The 26,231-nt window shown below is 43.0% G+C and overlaps 3 protein-coding genes across 5 annotated transcripts in view; 1 reads left to right on the forward strand and 2 right to left on the reverse strand.

The window, feature by feature from the left end:
* Window positions 1-2,007: 2,007 nt before the first annotated feature.
* Window positions 2,008-3,870, reverse strand: fabp4a (fatty acid binding protein 4a). Its single transcript, XM_054764465.1, has 4 exons — window positions 3,724-3,870; window positions 3,390-3,565; window positions 3,211-3,312; window positions 2,008-2,190 (listed from the first exon to the last, which is right to left on the reverse strand). Exons 1-4 carry the CDS (start codon window positions 3,794-3,796, stop codon window positions 2,137-2,139), a joined length of 405 nt encoding a protein of 134 aa, XP_054620440.1. The 5' UTR covers window positions 3,797-3,870; the 3' UTR covers window positions 2,008-2,136.
* A 351-nt stretch (window positions 3,871-4,221) lies between these two features.
* Window positions 4,222-7,435, reverse strand: mrpl53 (mitochondrial ribosomal protein L53). The gene is made up of 3 exons (XM_054764466.1): window positions 7,321-7,435; window positions 6,708-6,820; window positions 4,222-5,819 (listed from the first exon to the last, which is right to left on the reverse strand). Exons 1-3 carry the CDS (start codon window positions 7,413-7,415, stop codon window positions 5,716-5,718), a joined length of 312 nt encoding a protein of 103 aa, XP_054620441.1. The 5' UTR covers window positions 7,416-7,435; the 3' UTR covers window positions 4,222-5,715.
* Window positions 7,436-9,624: 2,189 nt separating this feature from the next.
* pag1 (phosphoprotein membrane anchor with glycosphingolipid microdomains 1) overlaps window positions 9,625-26,231 on the forward strand; it is a 33,147-nt gene continuing 16,540 nt past the window's right edge. For 2 of the 3 annotated variants that reach the window (XM_054763933.1, XM_054763935.1), the window contains exon 1: window positions 9,625-9,835. The gene's annotated coding sequence lies outside the window, so the exon portion shown is untranslated. Of the gene's footprint in view, window positions 9,836-24,149; window positions 24,305-26,231 lie in introns of all 3 variants that reach the window. The other variant, XM_054763934.1, reaches the window with a different exon arrangement.

Genomic DNA, 26,231 nt, shown 5'->3' on the forward strand with positions numbered 1-26,231 from the left:
AAAACGCCACCGGGTTCCCGTTAAGTCTCCCTCCGACTTCCCGGTTGTAAACGGTTCCCAAACAACTGGGGAGGAGGAGGTCCGATTCGTCTCCCCCCACCGATATCCAAAGGAGGTGATGCCACTGCACCTGCGGGTCAACATGAAGCAGATGTGAACTTTGGGGTCACGTGACGCAGTAGTGTTCTGGAAATGCTACAAAGAAACAAAAGTACTTGGACGCACCGGGTTGACAAATGTGTCATTTTGTCCAGTTACTTTTGAGAACTGCAAATGGGGGCTGTAGTTCCTAAATGGTGAATGCTTTTCTTTTGGTAAAACATCTTTTGATTGCTAATTTACGGGAGCGGTGCAAAATACTTCAAAACAAAACAGGACCGAAGCCCACGACACCTGCACGGCAACAAGATGCATCACGAGAAGCACAAGCACGGTGGGAACTGGATACATGCAAAAGTACTTGGACACCCCGGGTTGACAAATCTGAAGTTTTGTCCAAATACTTTTGCAAAACAAGTTGTCATTCCTAAATGCTATGCTTAAATTAAATACATTCAATTCAATTATTCAGAAAATGTAATTTTAATTTAAATACAATTTTAAAAATTATACAATTTTACAATTATAATTTAATATAATTTAATGTAGATTTTTTTAAATTAAAAAATGTAATTTTACATTTAATTTAAATTCAATTATATTTTTCGGACATTTTTTAAATTAAATAAAAATAAATATTTTTTTGCTACTTAAATCCATCTGTATTTGGAAAAATGTAAAAATATAATTTTAAACAAAATTCTATTTATTTTTTTACAAAATTGAATTTCATATAATTTAATGTAAACATTTTTTTAATTAAATATGTAAACGTGTGATTTTACATTTAATTTAAATTAAATTACATTTTTCTGAAAATGTATTTTAAATTAAATAAAAAAATTTAAGTAATTTTTTTTTACTTAAATCCAATTTAATTTCCAAATTTAGAAAAATGTTAAAATGTTTTAAATATAATTAAAAAAAAATAAAATTCAATTAAATTAATGTGTTTCAAATTTTTTATTACATTGAATTAATTAACTTAATTTAGAAATGTAGAAAGTAAAAAAATTGACATGTAATTTAAAATTCAATTACATTCTTAGATTTTTTAAAATAATTACCTTTAATGTTATGATAAATAATAATAATAATATAACAACATATATTTAAATAGAATTTAAAAAATGTTTGAATAATTGAATGGAATTTAGACAGATACTAGGTGGAAAAGTATTTGGACACATGAGCTTTCCAACTTCCGGGCTTTGCGGAAGTACTTTGAACGCCTCAAATGGGAGGGCTGAGTGCCGTATTTGAAGCTCAAGTAGAAAGCCTCCATATCAATCACATATTGGTTGCTTTATTGGAAATGTTGTCTTCATCTAACCGCTTTAAAGTCCCACGTGCGGGAATAGATGCAGTTCGTGGGCGATCGTGTGACTCCCACTTTAAATCCACGAAAGCATGAGCGCTTACTTCTATAATGTTGTTGTTGTTCTATGCGATTGTTTCCCCCAACCGGCTCCTGTCCTATTGTCCTAATGTCCACCTGCTTCATCTGTTTGGCCCGTTAGGCCCAACTCGCGCTATCGTCTTGAGAAAGTGGACTCCGGAACAATCCACTTGATCGGCGGCCAACAGGGTGCGGAGGAATTTTCTCCACATTTCCAGTTAGACGCTCAGTGGGAAACGTTTGACCTTCTGAGAGGAGGACGAAGAGGCGGGGGAGACGTTTCCCTCGCCGACCTCTCTGCGTGATGCTCCTTAGTGGACATTCCTGGCCGGGCCCCCGCCAGCACGTATCACACACCGGCGGGGCCTCCTCGCACAGCGGAGAACCTTCTTTGTTCTCCTGCTCCAGCGATTCCCATTTAGGACAATAATTGCCACACATCATTTATTCATGAAAGCCAGGAAGTCAACTTAGTCCATGTGCTCATCGTGCCAACAAACACACGCCACTTTCACAAATCACTTTTATTCAGGCATTCCCAATGCAAACAATTTGGATTTGGGGGAGAAACAAAAACAGGAAAATTTCAGTGCTCTCATGAAACTGAGCCTGTCGTCCGCCGGCGGCACGTGAAGAAGTTACGCCTCCCTCACGTAAGTCCTCACCGCCACCACGTCTCCCATGATGCACCTCTGCAGGACGCACACGGAACATACAATGATGGACTATCACGTGACGTCACATGTCGTCACAACCACAGCACTTTGTCTCAGTTTGAGGACATCGTGTCTCATTTGAAACATGACAAACACGACACATTTCTCACTTTTTGTATTGGAAATGCTTGATAATATGGCATTTCTTAAAAATATTTGAGATTTTATTCATTAGTATTTATTTGATATATTTCAATTTTCAATGGTAATAATTACATTTAATTCTTGCGCAAAATTATCATCGAAATTATAAAAAGGCGACTAAAATCATAATAAAAGTATATATCATTTCGTGGAAGTATTTTGTAAAATGATCTAAATCATGTGAAAGGAAGCTAATATTTTTATTTCCATGACGAATGATGACATTTCATTATTGTGTAAACGTCTCATCGAAATTATAGCGTAAATAATAGAATGTCATAGTTATTTAGTAAAATCAGAATCCAAATGACACAAAGGAAGCTCATATTCATAAAAAGGATACGAAAGGAAGCTAAGACAATGACATGTAATTATATGTTTACAAATATGTTAAGCAAATATGTTTTTACGCATACAATGAAGTATTTTGAATAATCATAACAAACATGCTACAAGAGTAAGCCAATATTTTTGATGTTTTGTATATAATTAAGTTAATTATTTTTAAAAACCACTATACAGTAAAAGGTAGGTGAAAGGATGCTACCATTTCATATATATATATATATATATATATATTGCTTCACTTAGTTTTTTCCTATATGCATATTTGTTTCATATTATTTCCATATTAAAGCATTTTAGAATAGTTTCCATGTCTGATGTACTAATTCTCGCTTTCAAGAAATGGAAAAATGCAACATAAATGTGTTAATATTTCATACTACAAACAAAATAGGTCTTTTTTCACCACGTTGACTTAATAGTGGTGTAGTAAAACGTTGCCAGAAGCCACACCCTCAGTAAAAGTGCACCAAAGTTGAAATCGATCTATTTGGACAGGAATCTCACCGCTATTAGTTTGCCATCTGTCACCTCCCTCTCGATACTCGTCTCTTTGCCATCCCAGTTCTGTTTCTGCACAAGTTTGCCATTTTCCAAGCTGAACACGGTCTGCAGCAGAGAGGAGACATGATTAGACCGTCGGTGAGGTGGATGTTGGGCCTCAAAGGTCTGGGGGGGGGTCGTACCCTCGTCTTCCTGTCGTCTGCGGTGGTCTCGTCAAAGGGCTCGTTCAGCTTGAACTTGATCTCGGACGTTTTGAAGGTGCTCTGCGTCTTCAGGCTGACGGTGCCGTGATCGTCCACCGTCACGATCAAACTGGGCTTGGTTCGATTCCCCACCTGCCGGATGGCGAAGCCAACACCTGGGCAGCGACACCACCACAGATTCATTCCACGACACGACGGTCATTCAGAGCAAACTTGGTGCGTGTGCGTGAATTACGTCATTTTCAAGGGGGATTCCATACACTGTGGGGAAATGTATGTATTTCTAATGTGTAGTTTAAGTTAATCAACCCACCGATTGCTTTCATGTAGTCGTCGAAGTTCTCGCTGGAGACCATCTTCCACGTCCCGACAAATTTCTCCACCATGTTTGCAGTGTTTCACTCAGATATTCCCCACTAATGTGCAAAGAAAGTCTTTTGCCCGCTATAGTGGCCCTCGCTGTTTATAAAGAAGTGGTGGCCAATCAGGACGCGCAGCGTCATAGCAGGGAGCAGCGAAACCCCGCCCGCTACTTCCTTTAGATTGCTGTTAGCGTCTTTTGCCACTTGTTTCTTCTAGAAAATGGTTAATATTCATGATTAAAACGAGCGTAATTGAACATATTATGACTTGAACAAGTACAAGTAATGTTTACATTCCAATAAAAAGGAATGTTATCTGCAGTCACTAAATGTGGGGTTTAGCTTGGATGACGCAATGCGCGGAACAGACAAATATTAAGTCAACACATCATTAAAAAAAAAAAAAGACTTCTGGGTGAAAGGTGCTCTATTTGTTTGGTTTGCACTATTTTACCCTGCACTGTCAAAAGCTCTTGCTGTGCTAAAGGTCATAGCTTGCAAAATATCCTCCCCAAACTATTGGAATTGGGTTCATATTTGATCAGGAAAGCAATGCATTATCAGTCAACAATGACATTTGACTGTTTTCTCCTGCATGTGTCTTATCTTTTTTGCGCTATTACGTCTACTATATTGGATAGTAGGAGTGTAAAGGTGACTATAGGGGTGTTATTCATGTGTCGAAGGCTCTAATAATGTTTAAAAAACATATTTAGACGGTCATAAACAGGTTTCCCATTCGCTAACTACGAAAATATTCCATTTCACTTATCACGGTCAGGCGAGGAACCAATTAACCGAGATAAATGAGGGATTACTGTATTGCACAACACAACCAATGTTGTCATAGCGGTAAGGAGCAAACTGCTCTGTAAACAACAGTACAGCGAGTGTACACATGCATTCATATTGATATTTTAAAGCGCACGAGGGTGCCGTGGCGCTCATGTTTTGTGAGAAGCCTCGGTGCTGCCATGGAGGTCGTGAGAACCAGGAAGGAGGGGGGCCGTGGACACATAGCCAGTCCGACGCCATGCACTCATGACGGACATACGGTGTGAGCAGCCGCAGGTACGTAAAGCCGCACGTGCAGCTCGCCCTCTTGTGGAGTTCTTTAAGAAAAAAAAAACACATCAGGTTTCCTACAGCCACAGCTATGAGTTTAGGATAATTATTTTTAACATTAAAATTAGCTCCGATAATCGATAATTTCAAAACATGCTCCAATGAGGCAAGATTACCCGTACTGTGCAGGCGAGGAAATCAAGGGCTCCTTTTTCCCTCCTGCCTGTGATGTTAACAAACATTAACTTTAAGAGGAAGGATGTTGTACCTAATGATCCACGATGAGGGGAGAAAAATAAAACATACAAAAATAACATTGAGCACAAAAAACCTTATCAAGCCACCTGAAACGCCAGAGCCGCGGCGTTTGAAAAGTGCAAAAAGTTTGCCAGAGACCTCCGAAGCGTCACACCGGCTGCTCAGGAGCGTGTGCCCGAATACAGTGCACCTTGCTGGGCCACGCCAGGTGACTCCCTCTGCTCTATACTCTGGTTGTCATGACCTCCATAGCAGCACACCGGCTGCTCGGGAGCGTGTGCCCGAATACAGTGCACCTTGCTGGGCCACGCCAGGTGGCTCCTCCCCCTCTCACCTCTGGTTCTCCTGATAGTAGTGATGTGGTAGAAGTAATGTCATCATATTTGATTTAGGACAAAAGAACAACTCCTAATTTGTTTCAGTCCTTCTTACCTCCACAAACTACAGTTCAATCTAAATTTTTAAAAAGTACACATAAAAAAGTTATCAGTTATCGGTATCATATCAGTCTTGGGAAGCAGAAAGTTATCGGTATCAATTTGAAAAAAGATATCGTGCCTCTCTAATATTTTATTATAAATATCTAGATATGTACACAAGTAAAATCCACATCACGATCATTATTTGGCCTGGGGGTCCTTGGCCATGCAGCGGGCCTTAAAAGCGTTGAGCATCTCGCTGCTGGTCAGGTTGCTGCCCTTCATCACCAGCCTCTCTCCATCCACTGAGGAAGACAAGAGGAGGACCCGTTAGAAAACAATGGGCGGCGTCATCACGAGGGCCAAAGTTAAGTGGGAGTAAACGTCAAGTGGTGCACAATAGACTGAAAATATTGGACACTGAATTAGTTTGCTAAAAATGCAAGCTACGGCCATCATCGAACCTCCCATGAATGGACGTACATGTGCGCAAAAAACATACGAGGAATGAGAATCGCAAAAAGAAGTTCAGCGCCGTAACACATAAAATCGAAAATATCAAGGGAGGTGGCCTTTGTATGACTTTAAGGCATACGTCACCCTGCGAAAATGTTCTTCCCTGAATTCCACAGTAAGGCAGTCTCCTGCCTGTGACGCTAACGGCCCGTCGTAACTTCCCCTGAGCTCATTTGTAATCAAACATTCACTTTAAGAAGAGGGACGTTGTACCGAATTCTCTGCGACGAGGGGGAAATAACCCCATCGAGCACACAAAAAACCTTATCAGCCACCTGAAACTCAAGCTCCGCGCCGTTTGAAACATGCAAAAGGTTTGTCAGGGACCTCCGTGTCGTCACACCAGCTGCTCAGAGCATGTATCCGAATACAGTGCACCTTGCTGGTCCACGCCAGGTGGCTCCTCCCCCTCTTTCCTCTGGCTCTCCTGATAGTAGTGATGTGGTGGTAGTAATGTCATGATATTTCATTAGGACGAGTTACAGTTGGTCCTAATTTGTTCCAGTCCTTCTTGCCTCCTGGTGTGCACAAACAGTTAAATCCAATTTTTTAAAAAGTAGATATAAAAAGTTATCAGTACCATATCGGTCTTGAAAATTGGTCTGGAAAAAACAGGTATGGTGCATCTCTATTGAAAACTATTAATACACGTGTACAACAAGGATGACGAATCTTACCGTAAGTAACATCCACTACTGGTTCTGACTTGTCATGTTTGACTGTCGTTATCACCTCGCAGTTTAAATTTGTGGATCTGGCCTTATCCGAGGCCACGGCGAACAGGAACTCCCTGCGGGCAGAAGAAGATATTGTCATGTAGGCACAGACTTTACAGACTCAGTAGAGAGTTAGTGAAAGGCCCCACATGCAGTATTCTGCGTTTATTTTGTCTGAGAAAACGGGAGTTTAAATAAGATATGCCTGCCATTTTTGCTTCGGTTGTTTTTTGTTGCACACATTCGTCAACTTAAACAACAACATACAAGCATGCAGTTGGAGATTGCTCCCTTACAAAATTTTTTGCAAACATACTTTTACACTTTTTTTTTTTTTTACAAAAAATACACTGATACTTTTACACTTTTTTACAAAAAATACACCGACACAATCAAGCTAACGCACAAAGACTGCTGCTAGTTGATTTAAGTGAGGAAAAACACAGCAAAGTAGTTCAAATGGGTACGATACCATGCTAGCTAGCTAACTAACGATGCTAGCACCGTTCCCACTAAAATTGTACGTTTGAGGATCAACACAAAACGTGCTAAAATATTTACACAAACATCTTACCGCGTCGACCGAACGTTGGACTCAAAAGGACAAAACTGGACGGCTATCTTCTTCACCGCCTTTAACATCACGGTCGCTTTCCTGGAAGACGCCATGTTTGTTTTTACCTTTGACCTCAAGGAAAGACGCGAGTGGCGCGCTTCTAGTGTGATGCCTCTAGAGAGCGCCAGACTGTAAATATAAGGTTAGTCTTTTACTATGCCTATTTAAAAGTACTTATTAATTTGAACTCTTCTTGTTTTATCTGGACTATGAGACTGACAAAAATATGCAGTATATGTATTATTATTTATGTATTTATTTGTGTAAATATTTGTAATTTAATTACATTTTGTAATTTATTTGTTGGACCATTGCATTTTATTTTTTGTCAATATTTTCTTGCCCACCAGGAAGGAGTGGTTGTTAAAATTAAGTTTATTTTTTTCTACATTTGTTACAGCCAATACCTCCTGCCAAAAGAAATGTAATGGCTTGAATTGGATATTAATGGCCTTTAAGTGCACATAATGACTTGTTTTAACAGGTCAAAATGTGTTGGTCTTACAGCCGCGCAGCAAGCCCAAACCTAAATAACCATCAAAAAAGTCTGAGCCAATGTGATGTTTATACCTCATTTAAGTGCCTTAAACATACACAGTGTCTCTGCTGTTGAGTACAATTTGATGACCGTCATTGACACAAGTCACTTCACTTCCTCCACTTTTGAGTGGAGGGTGTTTCTAGCCACAGAGTTATTATGTTTTTTCTTTCCTTTTGTCATTTTTTTAGGGCGTGCGATTAACAAATGTGTTGTCGTCAGCCGTCTCAGTACGTTCCAACATGCCTCGGGTCTCTTTCCTGTGACAGTTGGACGGTGGACAGCCACTAGCGGCTAAATTTAGACACATTTGGCAGACTGAGAGACTGAAGCATTTCCGACACACACACAGAGGATGATTATTTGAGTCGTTTGTACTGTATTAAGAGGCAAACAATGAATGCTCAAGGGGGTGCATGACCCTCAAAGAATGGACAGCCATTGTTTCCACGCAGCATTTCACCCAGAAAGGACTCTGACTGAAAGTACTTTCATAGTTGTTTACACTATTTAACTTGTGATTGAGGCTGTAATGTGCAGCGGACAAATATGTCCATACAAAAGTGAAGCCTCGGTTTTACATCAACATAGAGTATAAATAAACTTCCTCTTGTGGGTGCAAGTTAGATAGATAACAGTTGCTCTAAATGGGGAAACACCCTTGTACCGTAATCTTTTTATGGTGCCTTTGTGTTTAATTTGCTCCAAAAACAGAGCTGTGCTATGTCTTGTTAGTGTTTGTCTCTAAAATAACCAGCAAAAACATGCAATGCATGGCCTCTACTATTGTTTTCAATACACTTGTCACAAGAATTTACCTATGAAACGTGTACTTGTAGCAGTATCTGTGGCTACAGCTTTTATTATTATTTAAAAAAGATTTATCATGAAAATGCATGTAAGGCCGAACATACTGCACACCCACCAGCCATAACCTAAGGTACTATGGCACACTCTTATGACATTCTGTGCAGAACTTCTGCCTCGGCAAAGGTAAAAATACTCAGTTTTCCAATGACACTATCAGAATATTTGTGGCCCCACACATGTAGCTACCAAAGAGAAGCAAAAATAATTGCAAAATAGCCATTAAATTGTAGCAACAACAGAGGAAAAATTCGATTTCAGGAGGAAAATGTTATTTAAAACATCATTATGCAATTTTGAGTAAGAAACTCAAGCAAATACAATGTAGTATGTGTACATGTGTATTAATATGTGTACACAAGTAAACAGCAACCTGAGAATGGTGCTGGAGAGGCTACAAATCCAACTGCATTCAGCATTCATTCATTCAGGGTGTCAATATGTGGAGTAAAATCATGGAAGGGACCGAGTAAGGAACTCGAGTCGTGGCCCAATATGAGCTAGTTGAACAGACAAGCTTATTGGTATGTGAAGGCAGGCGCATGCTAGTGACAACCACATTGTCTGGTTTCATTTATCCTGAATTAGTTCGAAGTCAGCTGGGATAGGCTCCAGTATGCCCCCGCAACCCTAATGAGGGTAAGCGGCATAGAAAATGAATGGATGGCATTTCTTAGCATCTAGCAATATTTTGTATTGATTTCACTATAAAATCTGTTTGTTTATTCATTGCTGAATAAAATATGGAATTACGCATCCTCTGTTTTGCTTCGTCCGTTTATCCGCTTATTAATGCGAATCCACACACAGGAACTACATGGCCCACAGTGCCATGCGGCGCTAAGCCCCGCCCTCTTTGGCCAGAGTCGCTGCTCCCGGCTGGAGCTCGGTCGTCTGCATCGGCGGCGGGCGACTCTCTCTTCCAGTGGAGAAATGTGCGCAGGTTGAAGCCAAGGACCGCATCCCCGGTTGCTGTTGTACAACGTTACGCCGTAACACAGCCACACGACACGGAGGACAAAGTGCAAATTGAACACACAAGCGGCCATAACGGACCACCCCCGTAAGGTAGGAGCCGCTGCTTTATTTTGTATATTCTTGGGTGTACAAGTTGTGCTGCGGTGTGGATTTAGCTCCAAATGTGAGCCCGTGTTATTAGGAAATGTTATTTTATTATTAGAAAAGCGCAGCGAGGAATCCCCGGTGGTGACTTGTTGCCCGTTTGCTGATTATGAATGCAAGGAGCTATCTATCATCTCACAAATGACGAAATGACACAGCTAGCAGACTCCAGGTTTGCGCTTTGACCACCCCGGAAGTGGAGTTTACTGAGTAACATGTCTTTTCTCCGGTGTTTACGCTAAACAATTTAACTGAGCAACCCGTCCAGATGTGTTGCTGTTCCAGATTGCGCCTCGTGCTGCGTTCAGGTGCTCAGTTGACCACCAGATTGTGACGTGTGCTGCGTTCAAGTGCTTAGGCGTACACCAGATTTGCTATGTGCTGGCTTCAGGCGCGCAGCTGTGCGCCAGATTGCTGCTTTCAGGTGCACCACATTGTGCCGTTTGCTGCATTCAAGTGCTTAGATGTGGAAGAGCAATATACACTGAGCTCTTAGACAGCAATAACAACCGCACAGGCTGTCTGAAAACATATAAATGTGCACACTTTACCATGCAAATGTATAGATAATGGCCTCTTTTTAATTTTAAGCAAATACACATGAAGAGACCAACACAGCCCCCGCGACCCCTCCCTTGGTGTGTGTGGTCTTGGCAGCACATTTCCCTGCAGCAGCCCGGCCGCCTCACAAAAGTCGACACAATTTGCACTTTGTTTAGCTTGAGTTCCCACTGAGCTTCCTTGTGCTAACAGGCTAACACGGATGCTGTAATCATGCACGATAAAACACACTTGAGGAAGTTGCATTGCATTGCATTGCTGGTGTGGCAGGGAATGTTGCGGAACAGCAGCCAGAGGGAATCCGGAGATGGATAGATTGCAGCTGTTGCATGTTAAGAAGGAGCCGGTGGCGCGCCAAAGGGCCAAGAATGTGCATGAGTTTGGTCTTGAAGTTCTGCAGCGTATGCGTCTGAAAACCTAAAGAAGGGCCAGAGGGGGCTGGACGTCTCCCTTGACTATTATTGTTATTTTCTATATCCTGACAATGAAAGGCTCTGCCATACATTGACATTTTGGCCTCATCACATGTCTAATATAGTCAGAAATTCAAACAAAGGCGATGTTTATACTAGTCAAAGATCCTCTATTGCAGGAATGTTCTGCTGTTTTGAAGAGGGAAAAAAAGCTAGTCAAAGATCCTCTTGATGACAACAGCTCTCCTCTGTTTTTAATGACCTACTGCAAAAGCACGGTGATGTCACGCCGGTTGAAGAGCCCTGACCTGACGTGTACACAGACGTGTAATCAAGCGTCAAAAGTGAATATTTGAAATGTTCACTTTTCTCTAAATGATTTAGATGTGTAATAAGTAGGGGTGACACGAGACGAGACACCAGATCAAGTCTGCGAGAACAAGACAAGATTTTAACATTAATTTGAAGAATAGTACAATGAAAAAATAGACAAAATATATGACAGCATACATGCAATCTTCTAATTTCATTGTTACACTCCTTTGCACTCTGTGTGTATGCCCGCGGCCCCGCCTACACCCACAGAGACTGTATGACTGACTCACTCTGTTCATGCAGTTGTTCTATGGAACAAAACACGCCAAGGTGCTTCAACCAATGCCTGTTTGGAGGTGCGAGGAACATTCACCATAAGCGTCATGGGTTGGTTATCGGTGAAGAGCTTTTTAACTTCATCTTGCGAGGACACACAAAGAAACACACACGAGCCGTCTGCTACGCACTCCAAGGTGCCACGGACCAGGATAATCCCTTGACGAATCATCTCGCCTTGTCAGCATCTGTTTTTGAGCCAAAGATAAACACTTACACACACGCTTAACAGCCACCTAAGCTTTAGACAAGCAAACGGCCTCATGCAGGAAAAATACCTAGCGACTTAGACAGACTTTATTGGTCCACAAGGGAAATTGTTGGTTACAGTGGCTGAACTGCAGAAGAAGAAGACAAACTTTGTCTCCGCCCACCAAGACAAAGGGACTGTATGCCTGACAACAGGCGAGAAACGAGGAAAACAGACACGCACGGCAATGTATCGAGGCTGGCAAAATGATCATTCATTAGCATTACATTTTCATTTATTGTTTGATTAATTTATGTATTTATTAATGCCCACTGTTTCTGAGCAAAAATGGAAATGGGATACCAAGACGGATGTTTACAACTTGCTTTTGTCGACGATGCAAGCATGTAGTGCTGTAACTGTTATTTTCTTTGTTAAAACGGCGCAGGGAACATCACTATGGTGATGTGTTGTGTCGCTTTCTCCAGCACTACACAGGAACCAAATATCCATATTTTGGATTACACACACTTTATAGCCATTTTGACTTATTAGAACGTAAATAGAGTAATGACTACGAAGAAAACGCGTGTTGGAGTGGTTGTTATTGGCTATGTGGTGTGATCTTCATCTTGAGCTGGATGTCGGACTGAGGTGTATGTAGTCTTACACAAATGTTTTACGTCCGATATATTGATTATCCCGCATTATCCCCTGTATTGTTACTACGAGTAGTCTGCGATTCCCAACCCCGGTTTCCATAGCTGATCTATGGCCGTCCTGGAAACGCCAGGCAGATGAGGTTTATCGTTCCCAACCGAACAGTCTTCTGCCCTGTAAAGCTACTGCTGATAAAACGGTGAGCAGGATTCATTTGGAGAAATGATAAGTGGTAGTTTAATCATCGGGGGAAGTAGCGCTGTTAGAGGTAGAGGATGACTGATGAGGAAGATAAAAAGACGGGGAGGGCAGCTCTAATAATAAAAAGAGGATATTGATCTTCAGTCCGTCTGCCGGGGTCACCGCCGGAGCCGGCCCGTGTCGGTGACCTTCTGAGAATTGATTTGTACCGCCCGGTGGAAAGACCAACTTGCCTTTTGGAGATCCAGAAAGCAGAGCACCCAAAAAACAAAGAAACCAGGAAGTGAAAACTGAGATGACCTCAAATGTTAAACATTACCGAGTCATCCGATAAATGATTGGTTGAATCCTGGGAAACACCTGGAGGAACACATCACATCACAGTCCTGATGTACAGTCGCTACGCTTCTGCTGCCTCATGCCTTTAGAACACACACGTGTACTTTCAAGCCAAAACAACACAGCTAACTCTGCCCATAAGGGACATGCACAACAATTAAAAGGCTGCAAACATGCAACGCATTGATTTATGGGTCAGTCTTCTGAAAGGGGCACCTTTGCTTTTTTTCCCCATTTTTGCTATTGATGTTGATGTTTGTTTTTTTAAAAAAAAATTTACATGTTAGAAAGAGACTTTTTTCTCTTAATATTTTGACTTTATTCTCAGAAAATGGCAGCTGTGATGATGTTGTTGTTTTCTTAATTTTCCAACTATTTTAACTTTCTTCTTAGATATGTTCTTCTGGTAATTATCACTTCATTCCCGTAATACTTGTACTTTATTCTTTTAACAATGTAACTTTTTCCTCATAGTATCACAATGTTATTCTCATCATAATAATTTTTTTTGTCTTTAATTTTTTGACTTTATTCTTGTAAATTTACTGCACCTTTTTTATTTTGTTGTTGTATTTTTTTTAGCTGCAAATGACTGTAGTCTGTGCATGATGTGACGGCACTTTCAGGAGGCTGATTCTCCGATGCACGTGCATTCTCCACCCTGAAATTGCGATATTACTGTTTTGCCACGATGAGCTGTGGTTAAACATCAAAGTATTGGGTTTTTGGGTTTAATCTTGCACAAGATGAGATGAAAAAGTTGCACAAAGCATATGGCAGAACGCAAGAATTCTCTCTGACAGCACAGGACAGATTTTCCACACATAGAGAGAGAGAGAGAGAGAGAGAGGCGTCTCTTGTGACGTTCAAACCCGTGACCCATTATCATCCCAGAACATGCTATGTTTAAAAAAAAGCGTCCATGTTATTTGTTACACGATCCACTGGCAACCTGAGTGTTATGGACAATGGATGGCCCTCCTATCCTGTAAGGTCCACTTCTTCCAACTGGAATTCACGGAAATTTCCATTACACATTTCTGAACACGCGGGTGCGTTCACACCGAGTAAACACGGCAGATGCGATTAGCCGAGATTGCTTCGGGGACGATCTCGTGGGAAATCAAATCAAGTCCCTCATCGGCGGGAAATGTGTGTAGCTGAAAGAGAGAGAGAGCTTCCTGCAAGCAACCGTCGCCAATTAGAAGCTCGTGATTTATGTCTTCAGACCAGCGTCTCTCAAACGGGGGGCACACCGGAGGCTTTCCGACTGGGGGGATTCTGCCGGGTTTTTTTTCTCAAGTTGGAACTAAAGTTTAGCAGGCAGAACTTAAGTTTTGGTGTCTTGCAGGCCTTTCTACCCTCTTAAAATACTTACACAGGCTGGTCTGGAAGTTGGATTTCCTTGTAACAGCTCACAGAATCTACGACCCCTCTAGCATTCATTCGCATAATACACTTTATGCTTAACTCATTCAATCCCAGCCATTTTTCAAAAGACATCCCCTTCAGTAGCGGCCATTTTAGACCATTTGGACTGATCTTTCAAGGCACACAAAATATTGTGTTCTACGGTTTTATAAACATGGAACCTACCAAAAGAAAGATTAGATTCTCGTCTTTCATCAGGAAAAATTTAGTTTGTTTCTCCCTTTTTGCGTTCTTTAGTAATCAGCAGTAGAACATCGGTAAGTTTCAGGAAAATATCAGTTCCCAACTAGAAAAGGCAGAAAACCAGCTTTTTGTGAAAAGATACATTTCAAGCATAACTTTCACTTGGACACAAATATTAGTTGCTTTTGTGACAGCCCAAATATCTAAACATAAACAACACAAAAAAGGCTTGTTTTACATCAAAATAACAATTTATTTAAACTATAACACCATGAACTACTAACAGTTTTCACATTTGGAACTGAACTATGTGCGTGCATGTGCGTTGCTTGTGCACGCGTTCAGATTTCCCTACTGTGGTAACTTCCTGCACGCTACACTCCTCCAACCTGTCCAACTTCCACCTTCCCGCCTTCTGTGTTTCCTGTGTCATCATGAGCGCCGCAGAGCGCTTATCACGTGCACTTCTGCCACCTGGTGACTGTTTTTGTGGCTTAAAATTGCTCTCCAGTGGTGCTGAGTTGCCACAAGGCAACTCAGCAATTTTATTTCTGCTAAGTTACACTTTTGTGCAATCTGTGTGTATGCTAGCGGCGCCGCTTTCACCCACCGAGACAGAGACTGTTTGACAAACGGGCTCACTCCATTCATGCCGTTGTTCTGTGGAACAAACGTGCCAAGGTGCTAAAACCAATGCACAGAGTGAACTCTTCCTGCCTGTTTGGAGGCGGGAGACGAGGGAAACGGACAATATGAGCTGATGCCAAAGTCCCTTTGTTCTGCCCGATTTTTCCAACTTTTAGAGCACATTTTCCTCCAATTTAGTTGGAATTCCGAGTGGATCAGCTGTCGTGGATGCCTAATCAACCCCGTGGTGTTTTCATCAAGCGGGGTGTGAGCTGAGCATCCCTCTCGGGGCGCTCCTCCCTGCATTGTCAGTGCTGCATCAGCACCGCTCCACACACTGTACTGTACGCTTTCTGTACACTCAGCCATGTCTGCACACTGTCACCTCGTCTCAACCCCCCCACCCCACCCCTCCTCCAGCATCCCGCACGCACTCAGCGCTGCTGTCAGTCACCGCTGGTTGTTTACCCTTTAGCCCGAACCGCAAGGGAAAAAAAAAGTATTTCCAACCCAGTGTGTTCGCGCCTATGATGGAATGTTTATGAAGGTCAGGCGTCTCAGGAATGTGTGCGGTGAGCTGGGAACGCTAACTGCTGGGTAGATGTTCTCCGCAGGTACTTTCCGTATGGCGGCTCCACTGTCAGCTATGCTGCTTATTCAGAGAATGTACTCTTGAGGGGGCGTGAGAAGATGAGATGTGCCTATGCAACCCAGCGCCCCGCCGATTTGCTTTTAACCGTCCTCGTATTGATTTCTCTGTAAAATGAGATGGTCATCATGTAACTGGCGAGGAGCGATCGCATTCGTGATGGGACATGATTTTGTTACACCAAGCGACCCACAGGTTGTGACTTTCTGGATTATTTTGGTTGTCTTTCTTCTGATTCCTTTTACAAAAGGTGGCAGTTGTCATTCATAACCAGCGGGGAGGGATCACATGCAAGCATGGATGCCCCAGACGCTGAATTCGTTGATTACTTTGGAGTCTTTCTGCCGTTTTCATTTATCAAATGTGACGCTCATCGAGGAGTGATCACACGAATGATATGACATGTCTTTATTTAAGTGAGCTTTCCACAGGTTTTGCCTTTGTGGCTTATTTCGGAGTCTTTCTAATGACTTCATGTCGTCATGTACAGTATAATGATGAGGAGCGATCGCGTTAATTATGTGACACGTCTTTATTTGAGCACGGATGCTGCAGGTCTGTGACTGTTATCATGTGTAACTGGTGAGGAGCGATCACATTACGCGTACGCTGTGCTGGTGCACGTGTTTGTCAAAAGTCAATTGATCAATCAATCATTATGAATGTAGTCTGTAGTCTGTGTGGAACGGATGCACTTGGAGGTAAAGAAAATGCAGTGCAGTGCTTGTGTGCAGCCAGCAGAGGCGCTGTTGATTCAGTCACAACCAGGAGGAACAACATGAGGTCAGCTGACATCGAAACAAGAGTTCAGAACATTCCCAGATTGGAGTTGCTATCTCGTTAGAGATAATACCATCTGCCTGGCTCTCATTTCTCTCAAAAAAAAAATGTGAAAAGCGTCTTGCTTCCCTTGTAAAACCTCAAAGAAGGCGTCGTGTTTACGTGGTGGAGGGGGTAATACAATAGCGCTTTAGAACTGGAAGCAAATGGTGCTTTTTAGATGGGAAAACAAGGAAGTGATTGTGTCTGATTAAGACTGAAGTGTCCTCCGCCGTGGAGATCTCAGACTGACGACTTTCCCTTTTTCATGTAGGAGGGGAAATGCCGACTCAGCAGGATGTCTCCTAAAACGGGGCCAATCGTCTTACTTCCTGTCTGCTGAGATTCCTTCCAAGCTGCGGAGGCGCCTGTTTTGTTTTTTGCTACTTCCATAAATCTGTATTATGTATCTGTATAATATTTCTTTTTACACCACGGTCTGTTTATTAGACGTGCATGTGTGCCTAATGAAGGGTCTGATGAGTGTATCCTGCGTCAGCCACATTTTTCTTTTTTCTTTTTTCTGGCTGCATTCAAGTCTGCAGAGAACGCGTACACGTTTTGTTTGTCTGCAGCTTATATTCATACTCGTCCAGATAACGGCGGCATTTCCTATTATGAGGCGGCTTGGGGAAAGGGAAGAAGTGGGAGGAGAAGCGATACCATACACTTTCTATTTACGATATCGGCGGCGGGGATGCAAACAAAAGAACAAAAAAAGGGTGTTGGCTTAAGGTTAGAAGGATGGACAGGAGACAAATGGTGATGAAAAAATAAGAGTGGAAAAGAGTTAAGTTACAAAATAAAGTGTCCACGATGGCATCCTTTAGGACACTGGTTCTCAAGCTGTGGTACGTGTGCCACTGGCGGTATGAACGGGTATGCAGGAACATGGCCCAGCAAGGTGCACTGTATTCGCACATGCTCCGAGCAGGCGGTGTGACGGCACGGAGGTCTCTGGCAAACCTTTTGCACTTTTCAAATGCTGTGGCGCTGGCGTTTCGAGTGGTGTTTTGTGTGCTCCATGTTTTGTTTTTTTCCCCCCTCATCACAGAGCATTTGGTACAACTAGCAAGCGAAATGCCTCTCGGACAGTGACTGTTTGTTTACAAGTGAACTCAGGGGGAGTGACGCTTGATTTGCTCACCCGCACAGTACGGGTAATCTCGCCCCATTGGAGTGTTTTTTAACGGTTATCTGAGCTCTTTTTAATTTTAATCGGTTCAACGTCATAACCCCCAACGACAAGCCAATTGCTGTAGAAGGAGTCCTGATTTTAATCACATTTTATTTTTTGGTTTTAAAACTTAAAAAAAGCTAAAACTCATATAAATTAGAAAATAATAATTAGAACATATATTTCATGAAATGTAAACAATTAAAATTTTTGCTGTCACCCCAGACACATGTTTGTCACATGCAATAATTGAACAAATGGACTCAATTGTGCTTGAGACAGTTTATCGCTGCCCTTTTAACCCTGCTTAGTGGCGTATTTCACAATAATTACGCCTCGGTTTGAATCGCAACTCCATCTACGCACCGCTTTTCAATCGTTGGCATGCCCTCGGCTTCATTGTTCCTTTTCATTGCAGTAAATGAGAAAACGTCTCCCCCGTCGGCGGGACGGCTCACAATAAATGAAGGCTAAATTGGGCTTTTGAGTGGAGAGGGGAATTCCTCCCATTCTCTTACACACATGCGCATACGCACGCCATCTTGCGGCCTTGTGGCAATAAACACACCCCAGCTGTAAAGTGGTGAATTAAATGCGTGAGTCAGAACAACTAACTGAGTTTCTATTCCGCCTTGTTGCGGGGGCTATTCTTAGCAGCCATAAAATAAAGCAAAGCCACTCCTTTCTAGTGTTCAACTTCTGCTTTACATTGCTTACGTGATTGGAGTTGTTGTACACCATGTGGGCATAAGTGTTGGGACACAACTCTTCAACAGTTTAAGGTCTTCTGTCCCAATGCTTTTGCACGTGTGTCGAAACTGCTGAGCTTTGATGCAGTTTAATGTACACAATGTGGGCATAAATATTGGGACATAACCTTTAAACAGTTAAAGGTCTTCTGTCCCAGTACTTTGATGCAGTTTGTTGCACACTATGTGGGCAAATGTTTTGGGACACAACCCACAATCAATTAAAGGCCTTTTGTCCCAATAGTTTTGCCCATATGTCAAAGCTCATACGCTTGGGTTTGATGCGCTTGGTTGTACAAACCTTAACTAATTAAAGGCCTTGTGTCCCAATACTTTTTTCAACACTCCTCATACACTACCTCCACCCCCTCATATTGTGTCTATCAGTCGTGTCCCCCTCTTAGGGTGGCCTTGCTGGTTTGTGGCAGTGAAAGGACCACCGCTAATGACTTCGCATAGACGCACACATGCGCCACATCAACTCAAGAAGACCAGCTGTTTCCAGCTGTTCTGCTGCTGCCGGACATACGCAACGTTTGTCCACTACCCAGAAAGCAATGCAGTGATTGTAACCCCGTAGACAATCCCTAAACACCCACCACCACCGCCACCCCCATACTGTCTCATCCCAAACAATACGAGCACTGTTCCAGAAACCTCACAACGCATTTGTCGCATTTGTCTCCTGATGTCAGCGCCGCTGCCTCTGCTGCTTTTCTGCGCTGTCGTCTCGCATCCAGTGACAGCCAGAAATGAGCCGAGAGCCCGCCTGCGCTTCACTAAGGCAGCCAAGCGTGCACGTTTTCCATCAGTGGCAATTGTAAAAGAACGTTGGAAGCAAATGAGTCTTTTTCAGACAACGTCTGCATGGATAAAGGTTTATTTAAACACATTTTTCCCACTTGGGGTCCAAAAAACCCATTCATGGGCTGTGCCAAAACAACAGGTGGCACAGTAGCCTCTAAAAGTAAGGCCTTTTTAGCCAATCGGAAGCCTGAAGAAAGTAATTTCAGGGAAAAAGCACAATTGCAACAATAGTGAATTGAGAAAAAAGGACTGTCCTGATAAATGTTTTTGCAGATTGTCACGTACATGCCAAAGAAGGCATTGCAGGAAAAGGCACAGTAATAATCAGGAAGTGGTGTTATGGCTGAAATGGCTTTAAACGTCATTTAATCATTTGCAAGTCGTCATGAGCATGACACAGCAACAGGTGGCTCCTGTTGACATACTGATATATCATCAAATATAATGTGTAATCAAAAAAATAATAATTTCAAAATGTGTTATTTTGCACATTTAAACTGCAATTTTTCAATGTTTTCTACCCCAGTGGTTCCCAAACTTTTCACAGTCGCGAATCCCTGCAGACATCTGACTGGAAGTCAAAAACATAAACCACACAATGAAACATCTTTGATATACGATTAAATATATTATGACATTATACAAGTATTACCGTGTTCCCTCATTTATCACGAGGGATAGGTTCCCAAAATAGCCCGCAATAAGTGAATCGGTGAAGTATGTGTTACGATGTGTTTTCCAATGGTTCTATATGTTTTAAGGCTGTAAAAGCCCTCACCATACACTTGATACACTTTCCTCAGACAGGCATGAACATTTTCTAACATTTCTCTCTTGTTTAAACACTCTCAAAAAAGTTCATACCGTCGTTTGAATTTGAACGATCAACACAAGAAATTATTAAGCCACGCACGCGTATTTCACTCTTGTGACTGTGCCTTTTCACCCTGGTGCCGTTCTGCTGTACTGTAGTGTTTTTGAAACATATTGCTGCAGAAGGAACCCAAGATTTACTTACAAGCTGGCAAGCATGCAAGCTAGCGATGACGCAGGAGACATGGCAGGGTGGCACTAAGGAGATTGACAATGGCCTGCAGCCAATCAATCAATCAGGACGCAGAAAACAATGGGCGGCGCAGACAGACGAGAGAGGGAAGAGGTAGACATTCAACTTCCCACAATGCAATTCTTCTTAAAGGGCCAGGCTCTGCCTATAACAGCGTTCATACGCTGTAATAAAAAAAAAAACAGCGAATCTGCGAAAGGTGAGCCGCGATAGAGCGAGGGAACACTGTAAAACATCTTGTGTCTTATTTTTCAGCTGCACACGGAGAGGGTAAATCTCAGTGTTTTAATTTTTATCCACGTACTCCCCTGCGTACCCCACTTTGGGAACCACGGCCCTGGAAAAAAAACAACAGCAACCATTAAAAAAAAAAAAAAAAGATTTCAGAGGGGTCCACCACGCTGACAATAAAAGACATGTAGAAAGCAACAGGTGGCGCTGTTGGCCTTAACCACGTGACCATTTGTAGACAACACACGAAACAAAACAGGAAAGAAAGCACAAAAAAGTAGAAGCCCACAAAGGAAATAAAGCAGAGTCTGTGCGTCGCCAAGGAGCTGTCGCCCCGGGTTACGTGGGTTGCTAGTGGATGGATGAGGCGACTGGCATCATCGTCATCGTCATGTGCCGCTCCGCATCCTAATTTCTTCATTGCTCCTTTGTAGGCGATGAAAGCGAGCGTGTGTGAAAAGGTCAGCAGCGTTTAGTCCCGCCCTGAACTGCTGTGTGATCGTCCTCTTTCAGCCAAGTCACAATTAGTAGCGCTAACCAAAGAAACGCCTTTGCGGCTGTTATGATTGTTGGTTCTGTCACGGCAGTTATTGAGACGTCGCCATGGCGATGCACGCAGAAGTGGTTTGCGGTGTTGAGCTTCGCCGCTGCCAGTGTGGAGTGTCAACAAGAGGATGCATGTCGTCGTTAAGATGGTGTTGGTGATGTATTGTCTTGCCGTGTGTGTGTGTCATAAGTAGAAGTTGGCGGGGGTGCCTGCTTTGTGGTTTGTGGTCTGGCAGCTGTGCCATTTTGCAGGGTAGCGGATTACAGTAAAATTACAACACACACGCGCACACACAACTTTCCCTCACTGTCGCCAATCGGAAGCCTGAAGGAAGCCATTTTAGGAAAAGGCGCGACAGCAACAATGGAGGACCAGGGACATCACACATGAGTAATAATCAGTAAGTCTAAAAACTAATATGAAATAAATGTGGCATTTGTGTAAAAACATAGAAAGAAGAAGATCATTTTAGCTAATCGGAAGCATGAAGAAAGCAATTCCGGGAAAAGGCACAATAGCAACAAGTGGCAAGGGAAAATCTGCTGTTGGCGCCGAAATAGAAGAGCTACAAGACAATTTGCGAGGGGAGGGGTGATCACTTCCTACTGTGAGTGACGGAGACGCTGAAGGGCAGACTCGCGTGCGCAGACACCCAAGGCTATTTGAATCACACTTCTACACGTAGTGCAGTCACGGTGGGATTATCGCGGATTCAGTTTTTCAAAAATGAATTCATTAATGATTGCTGTTTTGCATCCAAAAATACTGAAAGACGACGGGATATGTAGCATTCTGGCCACTAGGCGTCAGTAATGCGCCGTGATTGAGACATGACATTAGATGACCGTCACACTGCATGGGGTCAGCCGAGGCATGTCCGACATGATAGAATGAAAACAAGGTCTCCTCCCATACAGTTTGGAAGTGGTACGTTTTTGGCTTCTTTGTCCTTCTTCCCCACTCTGTTATAAATCCTTTCTTAAGTTTAGAATACAGGGAAGAAACTGGAGGCTAACTGGTTAACTGGCTAGCTCGCTAATGTTTAAAGCCATGGTCGTCTCTTGTGTCCCTGCAGTGATTCCATAGTCTGCGCATTATAGTTGAGCAATGTGGTGTAAACAAAGAATAAGAGGAGTGTAAAGCGGTGTTATCTCATGTCATTAACAGGTTGTCTATGTTCCATCGACGAAAATATTCCATTTATTATACATATTGCGGTCGAGTCTGGAACCAATTAACAGCGATAAAGGAGGGATGACTCTATTCTGTTAGAACAAATCATTATATTCCACATGAGGGAGCATAAAGGCATCACATGACCAAACACGAGAAGGCGACTAATCAAGCACGTTGCATTCACTATGAGGAATGGTTACTTTCCAACGATTGGAGTCAAACATATCACATTTACAGTTATGGCAGGATTACAACACACACGCACACACGCATGCATGCAGCGTTCTCTTGCTGCGTGCATTGCAGTTTGTTTTGAAATATCACTTCCACAATAAGCGCTTATTTGCTCAGCGTAATCCAAGCCGAAAACGTAATGGAATTAAGGCTGCTAAGTACAGGTTTGTCGCCTATAATAACTTTCGGATTAGCGCCTGATTACTGGAGTGTACACTTTTTTTATAGGCTTATCTGTTCTCCAGGATATTGGAGATTTTGTCCTGCAAAGCTGCTAACGTGCTCGTAGTGTGCAGTCATCGCTTCTCATGTGCGAATGTGTTGGTTTTTTATTGCCGCCGCACACCCGGCTGTTAAAACGATGGCATTAACAGCATCACCGGCTGTGGCTGTGTACCGTGAGCAACTTTGTCTACCTCTACGTGCGTTGTAAAATGTTGACATGTGCTACGCTTGCCCTACTGTTGTTTACAATCAACTCATCAGTGATATTATACACTGGCTGGCTGAGCCTACTGCTCCCTATCACTTTTACAGCATTGGTTCTGTTGCTGCTGTGTTGCACAATATTCTTGTTCAGAAACAACCATGTGGTCAAGGAGACCAAGAAGGTTTTTCCTTGCCACTTTCTCATGCACTTCAAATCAAAGTAAATGTTTAAAGTCTCTAGTCGGGGTGTCACACGATCTTGCAAGATTAAAACGTGATAAGAGTTCTCGTGGGCGCAAGGCAATAATGGGACAATAATAAATCAATTATTTAATCACACAAATAATGGAAAATGAATTTGATCATTTTGCCGGCCTCCATATATTGCCATGTGCATGCGCGTCTGTGTTGCTAGTTTCCCGTCTCCAAACAGGCAGGAAGAGGATTCACTCTGCATTGGTTTCAGCACCTTGTTCTATAGAACAACGTCATGAAAGGAGTGAGCCCTTTTGTCAGTCATACAGTCTCTTTGCCTCAGTGGGTGGAGGCGGGGCCACTAGAGTACACACAGAGTGCTGAGGAGAGTAACATAGTTGAAATAAAATTAGTAGATTGCCATATGCTGTCATATTTTGGGGGATTTTTCAATTCTTTCTTAAAATCCATGATAAAATCTTGTCTCCTCCCATCTCGTCGATAGGCGGGCTACACCCTGGACCTGTCGCCAGGCAATTGCAGGTCCCCAGTAATAAACACATGGTTTAATTACACAATAAATGAAAATGAACTTGATCATTTTGCTAGCCTCCATATGTCGCCATGTGCACGTGTGTCTGTTTTCCCCGTCTCTCGAGGATTCACTCTGTGCGGTGGTTTCAGCACCTTGGCACATTTGTTCCATAGAACAGCGGCATGAGCGGAGTGAGCCCTTTTGTCAGACATGCAGTCGGGGCTGCTAGCACACACCTAGAGTCCAGAAGAAAGTATCCTCGTGAGGGGCAATGCAAGGTCATGTAGTAAAAAGAAATGAGTAGATTGCAATATATTGTCATACATTTTTTACATGTATCATTTTTTCTTAAAAGTAACGTTAAAATCTCATCTTGTCTCGTTCTCGCAGACCCAATCTCGTGTATGGTCTCGTCTCATGGACCGAGTGTCTGGTGACACCCCCTGTTGCTAGCAGGCAGCTATCATGGCTAAGCTAACCACAGGGCGAACTCAACTGGAGCCCGAACGCAGGAAGTGAGCGCTTGCTAGCAACGAGCCATCAAGGTTGCAACGTCTCTTCTTTGTGCCAAGCTTTGAAATGTAGCAACATTTGCGACCCATTTGTGCCCCCCCCCAACCTCCCCATCATCCTCACCCACTACCCCTCGTGCTGGACTGGGGTAATCCGCCAGCGACCCAGAAAGTCCCTCCCAGAGCAGGTGGCAATGTGGGCCGCCGGACTACAGCACAACAAACAATGGCGTCACGTGGCCCGGAAAGCACGTGGGGAAAATAGTGCTTTGAAATCGGTTCCAAGTTTTCATGGAATGTAAACAGAAATACAAAAACTGTTGTTTACATTGGACAGTGCCAACTACTGGTCTGGCAAGCATATCACAACCCATTCTTTATTTTTTTTTTAACGTATTTTTACATTTTCATTTAAAGAAGAGAACATAGAAGATATTTTATAGAAATAATACCGTCAAGAAGTGCGTGCTTTCCCCTCATGTGGTTGCATCGGGTAGTTTCTCACGTGGCCGTTGAAGGGCGGCAGCAGGACCAAACTGCAAACTGCACCAGTCCCTGAGGCCTCTTTTTTTCTTTTTTTTTTCTCCTGATGACACTCGCCAGTTGGTTGCCATCGCTCACACACCCGCACACAGAAGCACACATTCCACACCCGCGGGAATGCCGTAAACATGATGCGCGGTAGGATTGTAGCCAGCGGGGGTGCTTGTATGTTTTGGGGAAATTGCAGGATTTATCCTCCACGCTCGTCCAATTGAGTTTTCCAGGAAATCTTGGTTGGAGGATTAACCAGTGACTTTTTCTTTTTTTTTATTGCTGTTCAAGCAGCTTAAGGCCAAATCTGTGCAAATCTGCCCCCACACACCGCCCTCTGCTGGCTGTGTTTTGCATCGCAGCCTCACTTCTCCTCCGTGACCTCCCATCATCAAGACTTGACACGGTCTTTATGAGTCGCTGATGGACCCTCAGCACCTTTCTCCTGTCGTAAAGCTGGTAGAGCGTGATGTCATGTGACATGTGCTGTTATTCCACCAGGAAAGACCGCCGTCCACACTCGAGGGGTCGTAACGGGATAGAGTCTGGGCGGTTAATTTACGCAGTGAGGTCATTTCTAATTGAGGCACCCTGGGGAAAGTGTGTGTGTGTGTGTGTGTGTGTGTGTGTGTAACAGTTTAAACTATAATGTGATGCCAAAAGTTCTAGACAGAGACACCTATTGATTTTGCATGATATCAGCAAGGTCACTTGTTGTGCACATTCTTCAAATGATGTTCTCTCAGCTTCAGTCTTGCACAAGAAGACCATTGGTAGTTCTATGGCAAAAAAAGACCCCCCGTTCATTTTAAAGGCTTCGTGCACCAAGATTTGTTGACGTAACTGGAGTCAACTATCCAAGATCATTCCGTAAGTACACGGTCCTTGGTACAATTGGTCTCCTCCAAACCTCCAGGAATCTATGTTCTTCAAAGTTCACCATCGAAGCGTTCAAGACCACTGGTTGTTCTGTGTCAAAGCAAGCACCCACTTGCTTTCTAAGGCGTCCTGACCCAGGGTTTTGGAGGTAACTGAAGCCAAAAGTTAAAGATCAGTCCGCAAGTACATGGTCCTGAGTTCAAAGGTCCAGGTAGGAACCCGTGTTGTTTGGAGTTATGTTATGGAAGGAAGTCTAAACATTCACGTTGAAAAATCCTCGATGTCCCCTCTAAAGTTACTTTGGAAAAAAGAGCCTCAAGGGTGTTAGAAAAGAAAATGAAAATGAAAGATGGAGGCTGAGCTTTATCTGCCGTCTGCAATCAACGCCCTCCACCCCCCACCCCCCGCACCCACTCGCTGGAGCGTGCAGTGGGATGAATTTAACGCCAAATCTGAAGATTGCTGCCGGAGGGTCACCGTCTCCTGTGCATCCATCCCCCCCCAACACACACGGTCTGTCTGCACCTTCCACCCCCCCCATCTGCTG

This window comes from Dunckerocampus dactyliophorus, chromosome 20 (assembly GCF_027744805.1).
Source record: "Dunckerocampus dactyliophorus isolate RoL2022-P2 chromosome 20, RoL_Ddac_1.1, whole genome shotgun sequence".
NCBI classification, from domain to species: domain Eukaryota; kingdom Metazoa; phylum Chordata; class Actinopteri; order Syngnathiformes; family Syngnathidae; genus Dunckerocampus; species Dunckerocampus dactyliophorus.